The sequence below is a fragment of the Carettochelys insculpta genome, chromosome 1, assembly GCF_033958435.1.
Source record: "Carettochelys insculpta isolate YL-2023 chromosome 1, ASM3395843v1, whole genome shotgun sequence".
NCBI lineage: Eukaryota > Metazoa > Chordata > Testudines > Carettochelyidae > Carettochelys > Carettochelys insculpta.
The window spans coordinates 322,322,943-322,337,206 of record NC_134137.1 but is presented as its reverse complement, the minus strand read 5'-3'; the positions used below and the strand labels follow the sequence as shown (position 1 = coordinate 322,337,206).

The window sequence follows — 14,264 nt, the reverse complement described above, 5'->3', positions numbered from 1 at the left end:
CCATGGGAAGCAGGGTGACACAGCAGTCAGCTCTGCTCTAAGCCACCTCCCAGCTGTGTTGCTCCACTTCACTGTGGTTCTGGGGCAACCAGGCTCCATCCTGCGCTGCTTCCCTGAGTGACGTGAGCTTGGGGGGAGTGGAGGCCAGGTCACTCAGCTTTCTGCTGCTGCAATGACCCAGCTGGGAATCAGTAGTGAAGCAGAGCAGGTTTCTGGGTTGCTCCATTTCCTACAGCTCCTGCTGCTATGTGCCAGACTCCCTTGGTAATACCCTGGGTTGTGTCGCTTGAGGGAGGGGCTCTGGGAAAGAGGCACAATGGGAGCAGGAGAGAGCAGAGCACGGGTAGGAAGAGGTGGGCTGGGGTGGGGCTTTGGGGAAGGGGTGGAGTGGGCATGGGGCAGAACAAGAGTGGGAAGAGGTGGGTGACACCTGAGATGGAGGGCGGGGGATTACTCTGGGCTCTACATCCCTCTAGGGACAGCCCTGAGGACAGCATGCAGTTCTGGCCAGAGTGCTGATAAGAAAGCTGCCTGTTCAGTTTTCTAATGCTCTGTTACAGTGGTAGCCCATGCAATATATAGGATGGAGCTGGTCCCCCAAGACTTTGAAGATGCCCTGATTGTACACATGTACAAGAGAAAAAGTGACTGTGCATGTTGTGATGACCTTGAGGGCACCTCTCTGCTCATTATAGCTGGTAAGATCCTGGCTCCGCATCCTTTATAACTTTCTTTCACTACAGCTGTGTCCCCACTTTCATTCCTCTTTCAAAAGAGGCAAGCAAAAGAGGAAAATGGAAAATGCAGATAAGATACAGATTTACATAGCTGGTGCCTCATTTGCATATTTTCCTTTCAAAACGAAAAAAGCAGTGTAGATGCAGCTCTTTCGAAATTCTTTCAAAGATGGGGATTACTTTTGAACGAGCTGCTTGTACACCGCTTTTTTCTTTTGAAAGAAGCTCTTGTGAAAGGGAAATAAGCAAATGATGTGCCAGCTATGTAAATCTGCATGCATTTGCATTTTCAGTTTCCCTCATTTCCATGCCCCTTTCAAAAGAGGAATGCAAGAGTAGACACAGCCTGCATGTGTTCAAAAATGGCATCATTCCTGGAAGCCAGTGTGGATTTTGTGTTGATCAAGGCACTGCAACATGATATTTACAGCCAGACTGATACAAGAGAAATATAGAGAGCAACATCAGGACCTCTGTGTGATTTTCATTGACTTGATCAAGGTGTTTGACATGGTCAGCAGAAATGGGCTTTGGAAAGTACTTGGACAACTAGCTTCTCCTGCAAAATTCATCAGCATTGTTTGGTCTTTCCATGCTGGGTCATGTCCTTAACAGTGGAGAGACATCAGCACCTTTTGAAATATCAAACTGTGCAAAGCAAAGATGTGCCCTTTCTCCTCTCCTAGTTCAGCATCTGCTTTTCAATGATGCTGCTAGTTGCTTTCAAGGACTGCAGGTTGGGCATATCTGTTCAGTTTCGAACAGATGGTAGTGTTCTCAGCCTCCAGGGACTTCAGGCTCACACCAAAGTGTTTACTACAACTGTCTGTGACCTTCTGTTTGATTATGACTGTGCATTGTTGGCTCATTCAGCCAGGGATGCCCAGGGGCTTTTTGATTGCTTTGTTACTTCTGTTCACCTTTTTGGACTACAGTGAGCCTCAAGAAGACAGAGATTAATCATAGAATCATATAGAATCCTATTCATGGTGACAAGCATCAGAGGGGTAGCCGTGTTGGTCTGTATCCGCAAAAACAATGAGAAGTCCTGTGACACCTTATAAACCAACAGATATTTTGGAGCATAAGCTTTTGTGGGCAAAGACCCACTTCATCAGATGCCCATGTGTTAGCTGATGGTCGGGTGAGATACCACCTATGCCCTTATTTTCATCCGAGTCTTTAACTGCTAGGACAGACAGTCCCTTCGCAGCGGGCAGCCCGGGCAGGCTGACGAATGCCCCAAGGTCTAACACCCAAGTCTTTAAGTGCTAGGACAGGAAAAGTCCCTTTGCAGCGGGCAGCCAGGACAGGCTGGTGAGTGCCCCAATGGTTGCACTGAGAGCTTCCCACACCCGAGTCTTTAGCTGCTAGGACGAGAAAGTCCCTTCGCAGCGGGCAGCCAGAATGGCTGACGGGTGCCCCAGAGAGTCTGCTCCATGGAGGCAGCACGACTCAGCGCTCAGATCTCAGCACTCTCTTACCAATGACCAGGCTAATTGCAGCTGAAAAGCCCCTGGATTCTTTGTTTTGTGTTGGGCTTGCACAGTAACAGGGAGAGTCAGGTTACAGCTTAACCAGTTACTTATTTATTGACTAAGGAGACTTAACTCTTATGGTTACAAGATTACAAGATATATACTTTGTTGCAAAGATTACAAGGTTTACACTTTGTTCTTTAGTTGCTAATAGCTAACATGTAACAATTCATAGATCTGTTATTGAATATGCACAAAGAAAACAAAAGGAAAGCAATACACTTAACAGGTCTTATTCTCACCCCTGAATTACCAACGTGGTGTGGCCAGTGTTTTCACTCAATCCCCCGGGGAAGAAGCAATAATGATGAAGAAATGGGCATCCCCTAGGACCTTGGGAGGCGAAGACCCTCCTGACCAGCTGGTAGAGGTAACTGGAGCTCAGTTAGAGGGGCTGCCGGACCCTTACTTTATACCCGTTGGGTCACGTACGCTTCTTCCTTATCTAAAAGGGTGCCAATTGAATTAACTCGTCTCGAGACACTAGTTCTCACAAGGCTGGTTCACACCTGTGGGGTGGAGATAATTTTAGGGCATTCTTTCTTTATGGGCCGGAGATTTTTCCTCCATCTGGGATGTTTGTATTAGCCCATTGTCTCTGCTCAGGAGCATCAAAAAGACTGTGCCTGAGATAAGCACATCTGTGCTCTCGGGCATTCCAGGGCTGAGCTATTTCTTTTAACCCTTTGGTGCTCTGAAGCACCCAGGAGAGACAAGGTGGAGTAGAGAAAAGGGGGGGGGGGTTCTGTCTGGCTACACCACGAAAGCTTATGCTCCAAAATATCTGTTAGTCTATAAGGTGCCACAGGATTTCTCACTGTTTCTATAGAATCCTATATAAATGGATTGGATGGTTGGGATGATGCAATGCATTTTCCAGTCACCAGTGCAGTCAGTCCTTGGAGTCCATGTGTTGTAAGTAGCAGCTGCAAACAACCATACTCATATGTAGATGACTTTGGACAGCATGTACGTACAATTTGTAGATCTATTAGACAGGCACCTGTCCTCTATGAAACCCCTTGTACTCCCACAAGAGTTAGCTGCCACGGCACTTGACTCCATCCCACAGGGAGCTATGGAGGATTCCTCCCTATAAGCAACTTCTCAGATTCCTGCTCCCCATCTCTCCACTGGCTAGTGGAACTGCAAGGGTCCTGCTCATTCTAGAACTGAACAGGCTTCATCACTGACAGGGGGAAACCATAGGGAGTACATCTCCACATTAGACTCTGACAATGGGCCATATCCCCCCTGTCTTATCTGACTTGTTTTATCCTCTTTTGATACATACTACTGATAATGGGCCTTGTCCACCCTGACTGAATAGACCTTGTCAGCTCTGGCCCTCCCTTTTGCGGGGACCCCACTCTTTAAATACCCCTCTGAAACTACCCCCCCCACTCATGCATCTGATGAAGCGGGTCTTTGCCCACAAAAGCTTATGGTCCAGAATATCTGTTAGTCTACAAGGTGCCCCAGGACTTCTTGTTGTTCTCAAAGATACAGACTAACACAGGCTACCACTCTGATACATATGAAGTACATACATTTGTGCTTGGTATGCACTTTCCTATATGAATTGTTTTTAAAATAGTACGAGCGACATATAAATCCTAGAAGTACTGATGTGCAGTGTTACCATTACTCCAAAAGGTGGATTTTTTTGTTTGTTTGTTTTTTTAAATGTAGTGTTCTGGAAGCTATAGTAGCTTGTTTTCTTGTATGGAATAGATTTCAATTTGAATGAGACAGCAGATTCTTTCACAAGAGCTTTAAAATGGAAAATTACAGACCAATGCAGAGACCTAATCTGTTTTTCCCTGACTTAGGTGAAAATTGGTTTTGTTGTGGTTGATGTTGCAATAAAAAAAATGGCCTCAAACTGGTAGCAACTGAATGTGAAAAGATTATTCACATAAGCTACTCTTCTTGGTAATACTTGTGAAAGAAGCCATTTTAAAATGAGCCTTACTGTCAAGATGAATCATCAGCATGATTCAACCCGCTATTAGGCTTAACTAACTGATTTTGATTTGTAACAGAGAGAAAGTTGTGCTAGTCTGTATACTGTCAGAACAAAAAAGCAGTCAAGAAGCACTTTAAAGACCAACAAAATAATTTATTAGGTGAGCTTTTGAGGGTCTGAAGAAGTGGGTCTGTCCCACGAAAGCTCACCTAATAAATTATTTTGTTAATCTTTAAAGTGCTACTTGATTCCTTTTTTGTTTTGATTTTGATTAGTGGCCAAAAGGGGTAACCATTTAGCTATTTGTATTTTACATTACGGTAATGCAGACAACCTCATTTTTTTCAATGAACCAGAGTATTCTTGTCTACTGAAATTATTTGCTTCCAAGCTGTGTTTCTCAATGCCACCAAAACTGTGTGGGTTACTTTAAAAACAATTGTAGATCTAAATTTCAGGTTATGTGAGTATTTATGTTGTAAGAGATAATTTATACACGTGTCACATTACCATTTTGAGCTGAAATTTGTCCCATTTATTCATAGGGTGTGGATGTATTTTTAGGAAAATATAAACAAAAATGATTCCACTGGTTCTGTAATAAAAGAAAATGAAAAAAAATCTGCTAGGGTGTTTGGAGGCGGGTGGAGTTCTGTTTTGCTTTGTTTGTTTTCTGGTGCTGGAAACACAAAATTTGGTAAGGATAGAATGTGTGCATATGGCAAAGATATGTGTTTGACTATTCTGGTGGAAAACTAGGTTTTCATTCGAGTTACAACAGTGTAAACTTAGTTTGTCCCTGGCCACTGGTTTATTATACTTAAAACTACGTGTGAATGCTCTGTGGGTATTGCATATATGTGCCTATGTAAGCTCAGTGGAATTTTATTTTTAATGTGTAGGTGCAGGAACCACATGATCTAGCCTTTTTGGAGAGCACTCTCCCTCCTTTCATATTTTGAACAGAAATAGCAAGAATTTGTATAATATGTGACCATACAAGAAATCTCCCTGTGAATATATTTTGCCATATGTCATGTTCTAGTCAGGGCTAGTAAATAGTCACACATGATGAAATTTGCTTGATCTTGTTTCCTTAACGCAAACAAAGAAAGAAACAACCACCACCACCAGCAATATCTTAGAATGTTCCCTTTATAGAAAGAATCTAAAGGTTGCAAAGTGAAGTTCTCAAAAATCAGGGACACCCACGCAACTTACCTCAAATGCTTTATGTGAGGCCCAGCACTACCTAGGCAAGACATTTACCTCTCAAAACTATCTTAAAAGGCCTCCAAATTATCTTCAGAGGCCGAAATTATAAATCACAGAAAAATACTGACACAGTGGCCAACTTTTACTCTCCTAAACTCTTACAATCCAGCATTTTCCAGGGATCTAACTTACAAGCCCCTGGACTCCAGATAGATGGTTTCGGGCTTTTTAAATAGCGACGCACAACACATAGTTTTTCACACAATGCACAGTTAACCTGTGGAACTCCTTGCCAGAGAATGCTGTGAAGGCCAAAACTATAGTAAAGTTTTAAAAAGAACTAGATAAGTTCATGGGGGATAGGTCCATCAATGGATATTAGCCAGGATGAGCATGGACGGTGTCCCTAGCCTCTGTTTCCAAGATGCTAAAAATGGGCAACAGGGAATTGATCACTTGATGATTACCTGTTCTTTTCACTCCCTCTGGGCACCTGGCATTGGCCACTGTTGGAAGACAGGATACTGGGCTTGATGGGCCTATGGTCTGACCCAGTATGGCTGCTCTTATGTTCTTATGACACTTAAAGTCCCCAAAATACCCCCTTGCATCCTGTGTTCCCTCTGATTTTGCATCCATGGGTGGAATACATTTTTTTATGTGCACCAAGCCATGTGTAGATGCACACCACCAAGAGAAACACATGCTACCCATTGTGGTTGGCTATGGACACTTTGCTGATCAGCTGGTCAGCACCTGAATCTCTCCTGGGCTGCCAGCCCAGCACTCAGCTTATGGGGACTGCTGCTTGCACCCCTGCCCCAATAGTGGGACCTTAGAACTTGCCCTGATTCATGCATTGATATTTACATAACAGTGCAAATTTACTGATAGCATCCAGAAGCTTCCCTGTGGGACCAAGCTCTAAGGCTGCAAACCTGCAGAAGGAATAAAGCCTATGGAAAACAGGAAACTATCTGCAATAAAGAGTTTGGACAGCCTCAGCCAGCCACGCTGTTGTGCAGCTAGGTGTCAATGAATAATACAGCAGTGATTCCAACTAATTGCCAGATTGTGATTCATGGCTACACTCCATGTCTTGCTGACAATTTCCCTCCCACACAGCTAACACGCAGGCCAGCTTTGCAGCCTGGAGAGCTTGTTGACTCCTTTCAGGAGCAGTCTCCACTGCTGCTACTCTCACATTTTACACTGGGCCCTTCCATGGGTGCCTTGGCATTTGCCCTAACAGGGTTTCATTCACCCATTTGCAGCATTGCACCTAATACCCTTGTATGGCCAAGGAGGGATAGCTCAGTGCTTTGAGCATGGGTCTGCTAAAACTAGAGTTATGAGCTCTTGCATTGAGGGACCATCTAGGGATATGGGACAAAGAGATTAAAAATACATCTGTCCGGGATGGTGACAGGTCCTGCTGTGAGTGCAGGAGGCTGGACTCCATGACCTCTGAAGGGCCCTTCCAGCTGTACAGATAGCTATGAAAGGTGGGAGTTCAGCTGCCAGGGCTGGGTGCTTTTGCCCCCTCTCCACGTGGCCTGAGGTGCCAATTTGTATCCACACCCCTATCCACCGCTGAGCTGCCCTGGCCCCCATTATGGCTTGGGGCAGTGCTCCCTGCAAGCCCAGCCCTTGGGTGGCTAACCAGAAGAGATTCCGGTGCTCATCAGCAGGGCGCAGGCAGGGGGCAGCCTGTTTCCACGGGTGGTGCACTCCGCCCGGGGCTTGGCGCACACAACAACGTGTGTTCCACCGGGGCTGGAAAAAGCGAGGGGAACGCGGGGCTTCCGGCCACGGCGAGAGCAAAGGCAGCGCCAGAGCCCCGGCGGTACCCGGGGAACCCGCGCCGGCTCCTCGCGCAGGGCTGGCCCCCGGCGGCGGACATGCGATCGCTCGCCCCGCGGGGAGGCGCAGCGGCCGGCCCGGCTGCGGCGGGCGGTGGGGCCCAGGGCCGGCAGCTCCGGAGGCGAGTGCTGCGCAGGCTGCTGCCGAGCAGGGAGGCCCTGGGAGGGCGGCGCAGCCCTCGGCCGGGTATTTATAGCTCCGTGACAGCAGCTCCCCGCGCCTGGCAGCACCGGAGTGTGGGTCGCCTGGAGCGGGAATCCCCCCGGGGAGCTAACGCCCGGCTTGGTGAGTAGCCTGCGGGCAAGGGCCCAGCAGGCCGTAATTTCTCCCGTGGGAAGGGGCTGCTGCAGGCAGGGTCGTGCTGACCCCCCAACCGCGAGATGGCAGCTCCCCTTCCGCCCGCCTGCGGACAGGAATTCCCTCTCCCCTAGCGGGCGGAGGTGGATCAGGGCTCAGGTCCTGATTTGCCTAATAAACTACACACCCGCCGCTTGATTTCGCTGGAGAGAATCGCTTCGAACGAGCTCCTCTCGGTACAGCTGCAAAAGAACTTAAAGCGGGGAAATCGTTGTGTTCTCTGGGAATTAAAATAGGTTAACCAAACAGGTTGAATCCGCACTTGTTTTGAAATAGTCCCCCCCATTTCCGAACCTTTGCTTGCTGCAAAGACACCTCTGATCATTTACTAACCTACTGCAACTACTTAAAGCATTGGTCTCTGTTATCAGAGGTTCAGAAGGCTGTCTTTTGCTCAGTCTCTAGTCACTCCCTTAACCTGGTGGCTAAATATTTGTGGATACATTTTTGTCTTGTGCTCTTTAGATGTCTAACTGAATAACTACAACTCTTCCTCACAGCTAACCTAACTCTAACAATAGCACAAAAAGATGACACGAATATACTGACTTTGCAGTTGAAGATGTCTTTGGTATCTTTGGATCTGTGACCTTGCTAAAGGTCTGTCTGTGTCCTTAGCTTGTTTGAGTAATAACTTCTCACTTCAAGTTGCTTTTTTCAATTCATGAAATTATTTCAAATATGACATACTTCTTTGTACTGGCCAATCAATTTTTAAACATAGTATATTTGGAGCTTCCTCTGATGTAATTTTTGTGTTATTTGGAGTTTGACATTGTTGCCCTGGCTAGTAAATGTAATGTGGTGTTTTTAATGTTTACTGAATGCAATAGAGGAATCTGAACATCAGAAATATCAGATTTTTAATTTTTTTTAAAGTTCTTACACAAAGATCAATATACTTTTGAGAGGGACGTTTGTAACTGAAACAATTTTTATTCCGTAAACCTTTTAAGGAATCATCTATTTTTTTTCTAGTTCATTTGACGCTGAGAAAAAAAATATTATTCATTTCTGTAGACTCTAGTTTTAGATGCTCGTCTTTTATAAAAAGAACTGTTGGATTAGTCATTCTCTCCACCAACCTGTCCATCCTGGTCTGATTGCTTTGACAGACTGTAGTACTCTTGGCTTGGTGCCTGCATGAACACTCAATGAACCTACACTCGGAAATGATTGGTTGTGAACAGAGACAAATATGTAGATGAAGAAACACTGAAAGAGACCACACTGTGGGAAGAAATATAAGTCTGTGCTCTTATAAGTAAACACATTTCAGAATTAGACTTTTTCCTTGTATTCATGCAAAGTTGTTTGGAAATGGGGGTACTCAACTTTGCATTTCATTATGACCTTCATCCCAAATCAACTGAAGTCAATAGGATGCTCATTGACATCAATGAACTTTGGGGTCACACCCTTCAAAGATTAACTTTAGGATTTGTCCGTTCCTCTGTGTGTCGATGTCTCCCAATAACAGCACTGAAGGGTTATAAATACCACAAGCGATGATAGAATGGAATGTGGATTTCATGTAATCTCAGTCCAGGTTCTTTCCAAAAGATGTAGCAGATTTAGTAGTAAGCCTGGGATCTGTAGATGTATGTATGCAGGGGTTTTGGAACAATTTGTATGATGGATGTGCTAAGATCTAGTTAACCAAACTGTAAACCCCGTAAATAATGGAAACCACTTTAAGTCAGGTGTTGTGGGAACATCTCTAGTTCCAGCACCCATGTACCTGTGTCAAAGAATAGGTACGGTGAAGTCCGGGTATTATATAACGTGTTTTATACTCACTTGTATTCACATGCCACATTAATATTGATGTAGTTCTACAGTAATAAGAATGTAGACATTTTAATAATAAAGTGGGCTAAAATTTATAGCATGACTTTACTGAAACTTTTTTAAATTTTAATTTGCTTGGATACTAACAGAGCTTTTGACTGGAACTGTTTATCACTGGATTAGTTTAGTATAGGAAAAGTAAATCATTAAAAACGTAAAATGCTTTGTTTTTAATGTCTAGGCAGCTTCCGAATTCCGTTCTTATTGGTATGTGTAACACTGTACTGATATCTTTTATATACAGGCAGACAACTGTACTGAAATATTTGAGAATGGGTAAGGACTTCCGCTACTACTTTCAGCACCCGTGGTCTCGCCTAGTTGTGGCTTACTTGGTGATCTTCTTTAACTTCTTAATATTTGCTGAGGATCCAGTATCTCACAGTCAAACAGAAGCCAATGTTATTGTTGTTGGCAACTGCTTTTCATTTGTAACAAATAAATACCCTGGAGGAGGAGGCTGGCGGTTTCTGAAGGTGCTTCTATGGCTACTTGCCATCCTCACAGGACTGATAGCTGGGAAATTCCTGTTCCATCAGTGTTTGTTTGGTAAGTTCTGTAATGGCTTAAATGACTTCACAGTGTTAACATTAGTCAGTAGTTACCTTGGTTTTCAAGCTTTGTATTCATTGTAATGTTTAAAACTCTGCAATAAAGCACTGGAAAATGATAGTACAGAATGCCCTATGGCATGTGGTACAACAAAGATTACATTCTTGAGACACACAGGCCTGGCAGTGCCTGCTGCCAAAATTCACTTCTGTGTCATCAATTCCTAGCAGACCTCATAACTCAATACAACTGTAGCACCACTTCCATAATAGGTAACCACTATAAGATTTGTCTGGTGTTGCTTGGGTCCTCAAATCAAGCGTCGTCTTTGCTTTTCTTCCTTTAAATCATTGTTCTGGGACTGGGCTGGGGATGATGTAAGCAGGCGGCGGTGGTGAGAGAAGCCTGAGACTGTCCTCTTTTTCTCAGCAGCTTGGGGCCAGGTCAGAAGCATTTTTCCATGGCTGTTGCAGCTGTAGTGGGCACAACTGGAATGAGGTGCATGTCTCTCTGCTGGGGGCAAATAGATACACAAACAGGCAAATTCTCAGAAATACATAATAGATAGCTGTCCCTTTCTTTCTTTAAAGAGCCACCTGCGGCTCAGTTCCTTAGCAGCCTTTTCAAAATGGCAGCTCTAGAAAAAAGGTGCTGGACTGCTGTTCCATGGTGTTTTGGTGGGGGGAAAAAAAGCTCTGGATTTTAGCTTGTTAGCTTGAGATGCACAGTATACCCTTTTTGTCTTCTATGTAACCCTGTCTCATTTCAGTGTCCTTACTCAGTAGTTCTTGAATCTTTATCTTTGATAATAAGCTTATACTTTTCGTTATAAATAAGTGTCTCAGAACTGATATAATCAATGACCGATCCTGAATTTTTCCTGACTGCCCAGCTGTGTGTACACTGTCCTTTGGGGGACAGTTTATGGGTATTTTCTGTGAGTGTGAATTGATAGGGGGTGAGTGTTACGGAGTGGGTAGTCAAGGGCTGGTGCAAGCTATTAGTCTGAGCTGAAGAGCGAGGTCTGTGGCGGCCTGGAAGGCAAGGCTTGCCTTGCCAGAGGCTGTTGATCTTTAGAGAGCTGAGCTGCAGCCAGGCACACACGAGAGAAGAAACATGGGCGAAGTGCCTCAACTCTGGGTACCCGGTGGTACTTCTGTACACTAACCCAATGGCAGTTAACATCTCATCAAGCACTTCATCTCAAAACTACACGTGGGGCTGCATTTTAGCCTGTCTTTCTGCATTCCATCTTTTACTGCATCTGTCTTTTTTTTTTTTTTTTTTTTTTTCCTCCATGTCTTCAATTTCTGGGTTCTCATTTCCATTTTCTCATTAGTTTTTCTCCTCTCTCTCCCATGCTGATTCTTGTGTCACTTTCAGTTTTTTAATATTCACTTTTCCCTCCTTTTCTGCTGAGTTGTGTTTCCAAAAAGGAACTATAGGCTGCTCTCCATTCAGCCTGGTGATAACCTTCTGCAGAATGGAAGCTGAATAACCTTAGTGAGCTTCCTGTGTAAGATCTTGGCTCAAGGGGAAGCTGCAATTTGAAAGTGAGAGTGACTAGTCAGTTTTTCTGTGCAGCTCAGCTTAGTTCAGATGGAGGGGAGTGGAAAGGTTTTCCTTGCCCCTTCCCCTGCCTCTCCTCTGCCAGTCATGTTACCTCAACATGTGGTTAATTTCACTTCTATTTTAGGTGACATTACGCCTGCCAGTGACCCTTTCTTGTTTAGTGAAGGTCTTGCCTCTAAACTACAGCACAAAAGATACAGCAAAAGTTTATTGATTTGAAAAATCAATGTAAAGTTGTAGGCCCTAATGTTGCGCACAAAAATGCACTTGTATAATTTGACTTTTGAGAATTGTCCCATTAAAGTCAGTGAGTAAAGTGAATTATGTGGATGAGATTTCGTAGGATTGCTATCATCTGCCAATTTAAATTTAGCCTTCCTGGTAAAAGCTCGTGTAAAACTTAATAAAGAGGAAAAAACAAACTGGATAGAAGTGTTAATACAATTATTAGACACTGTGGCAGGGTGTACATGTGGGTAAGATTTTGAAAGGCCCATGCTAATGACCAAATCGGACAATACTAATGAGGCGCTGAAAAGAGTATGCAGCACCTTATTAGCATGCTGCCGGCTGTGACAATTTGACAGTGCTGTGTTTTGCTCGTGGGGCTCATCTACACGGGGGTCCTTTTCAAAAGGATCCTGCAACCGTCACCTGATAGGAGTAAGGGGTATTTGTAACACTGTACTCAGTTTGTACTCCAAGAAATTACAGTGCTGACAAAACCCTCTAGTGTAGACAGAGCCTGAATGAGGTGGTGATCTGTCTAGGATGCAATGGCCTTGGTATTAATGTATAATTGAAAGACCATATCCAAGATGTGACTGACTTCACTGAGAATTGGGGGTGAGGGGTTGGATTTTGGTATCTTTGCTCTTGTCCACAGAAACTTCCACGGCTGACAAAGCTAGGGTAATTCATCACCATTTCTGACATCACATTATTGAGCTCCTTTGTGAACCCTTGGGTGAGAGGTGCCAGCTTTTTGGGTGTTTCAGGGCTGGAGCATTTATAGGAAAAAAGTGGTGGGTTCTAAGCACCACCCAGCAGCCAGGTTCCACTCTCTTCCCAGTGCCTCCTACCTGCTGCCCAACTTCTTCCCCTTCCAGTGCTTTTCGGCTGCTGCAAACAGATGTTTTATGGAATTCAGAACCACCACGAGGGAGGGGAAAGGACATGGTCAGGGGAAGAAGTGATGCAAGGGTGGAAGCATGGGGAAAGCACCCCCGGCTAGAGGGGAAGTTGGCACCCATGCTTTAATGTTCTGTAAATCTCCATAAAGTCATGTATGCAGTGTTGTTGTAGCCATCAGTCCAGGATATCAGAGAGCTGAAGTGGGTGAGGTAATTGCTTTTGAGCAACCTTAATACAGATTACCATGCACAAGAAGCCCACAGATCACCCCCCGCCCACCCCAACCACCACCTTCATAGATTTAATAAGTACTCTGAACATACCAAGAAAGCTGTTAGCTATCTCCAAGTGCTCACATACCACAGAATATGTGCTGAGGAAATAGTCTGGGCTACACACCTTAACATATTTAAAAACACTTTAATTAAAAAAGGGCACTCAACCAGAGAAGTAGATCACATTGGGGTGGGACACCCAAACACCTCCAGAGAACCTGCTTCAGTAAAGAAATAACAGCACATCTCTCTGGCCACATACCCTTAATTGTCACCTTCTCTGTAGTGCTGGAAGAGGGGAGCACTCAGGACACCTGGGGCAGGAGTGGGGGAGGCTAGCCCAGAGCTGGGGTGGGGAGGACAGGAAGGAGCAGGCCAGGGAGGCAGCAGGGAGTGGTGGGAAGCAGAGCAACCTGGTGGTGGTGGTGGGAAGCAGAGCAACCCAGCCCCAGCTTGATCTGCTGTCCTGGTTCCCAGCCACATCACTTGTGGGAGGGGAGCTTGAGGAGTGGGGTGAGATTGCTTCCCACCAGTGGGGCCAACAGCCACCTCAGGCCCCACAGCAAGGGTGGTGGTGGCGGCGGCTCCACATCCTGGAAGGGGTGGGGGCTCAGTCCGGACTACCTAGACTGCAATGTTGCCCCCTCTCCCCCGCCATGCAGTTGCGTAGGTCAGTGCTCTGGCAGCAATTCAAAGGGGTCTGTGACTCTGACCGCCACAGTAGTGGCAGCTGGGAGCTCAGTTCCCCTTTGAAACACCAGGCCTCTGTGCATTTTCCCCCCACCGCAACGCCTCCCAATGGTGAGCCTGCCCACCACATGCACTGGCAGTGGGAAATGGAGTGATGCAGTTGGGAACTGGCAAAGTGGGTCGGGCTGGGTCTGGGTTGCTCTCCTTCTCCCTGCCACCAATGAGTGTGTGGGGCAGGCCCAACCCCCGCTGGAAGCTCCAGCCCCCTTGCTTGTCTCCTGGGTTGCATTACTCAGGGGAGTAGGTGTGGGGTGAGGGTACTGCAGGACAGGTGAGAAAGTGGTGGAATAGAGATGGGGAGACAGTAGAATGGGCAGAGGGTTAAGGGGAAGGGGTAGAAAATGGGGAGGATGGGGTGGAGCAGGAGTGAAATGAGAGGGTGTCTCAGGTCCCACACCTCCCTATGGATGGCCCTGCTGGGCACAACCCATGGAGGGTGGGGTCAGCTGGC

At 45.6% G+C, this 14,264-nt stretch overlaps 1 protein-coding gene across 6 annotated transcripts in view; it reads left to right on the top strand.

Annotated features, from left to right (window-relative positions):
* Positions 1 to 573: 573 nt before the first annotated feature.
* The window catches only part of TMEM117 (transmembrane protein 117), a 375,771-nt gene continuing 362,080 nt past the window's right edge, over positions 574 to 14,264 (top strand). For 2 of the 6 annotated variants that reach the window (XM_075014221.1, XM_075014212.1), the window contains exons 1-2: positions 7,469 to 7,607; positions 9,775 to 9,806. In XM_075014221.1, coding sequence (XP_074870322.1) covers positions 9,803 to 9,806 — 4 coding nt within the window. In that variant the 5' untranslated portion in view covers positions 7,469 to 7,607; positions 9,775 to 9,802. Of the gene's footprint in view, positions 699 to 6,988; positions 7,608 to 7,644; positions 7,856 to 9,774; positions 10,080 to 14,264 lie in introns of those variants that run through there. The other 4 variants (XM_075014183.1, XM_075014173.1, XM_075014193.1 and 1 more) reach the window with 4 other exon arrangements.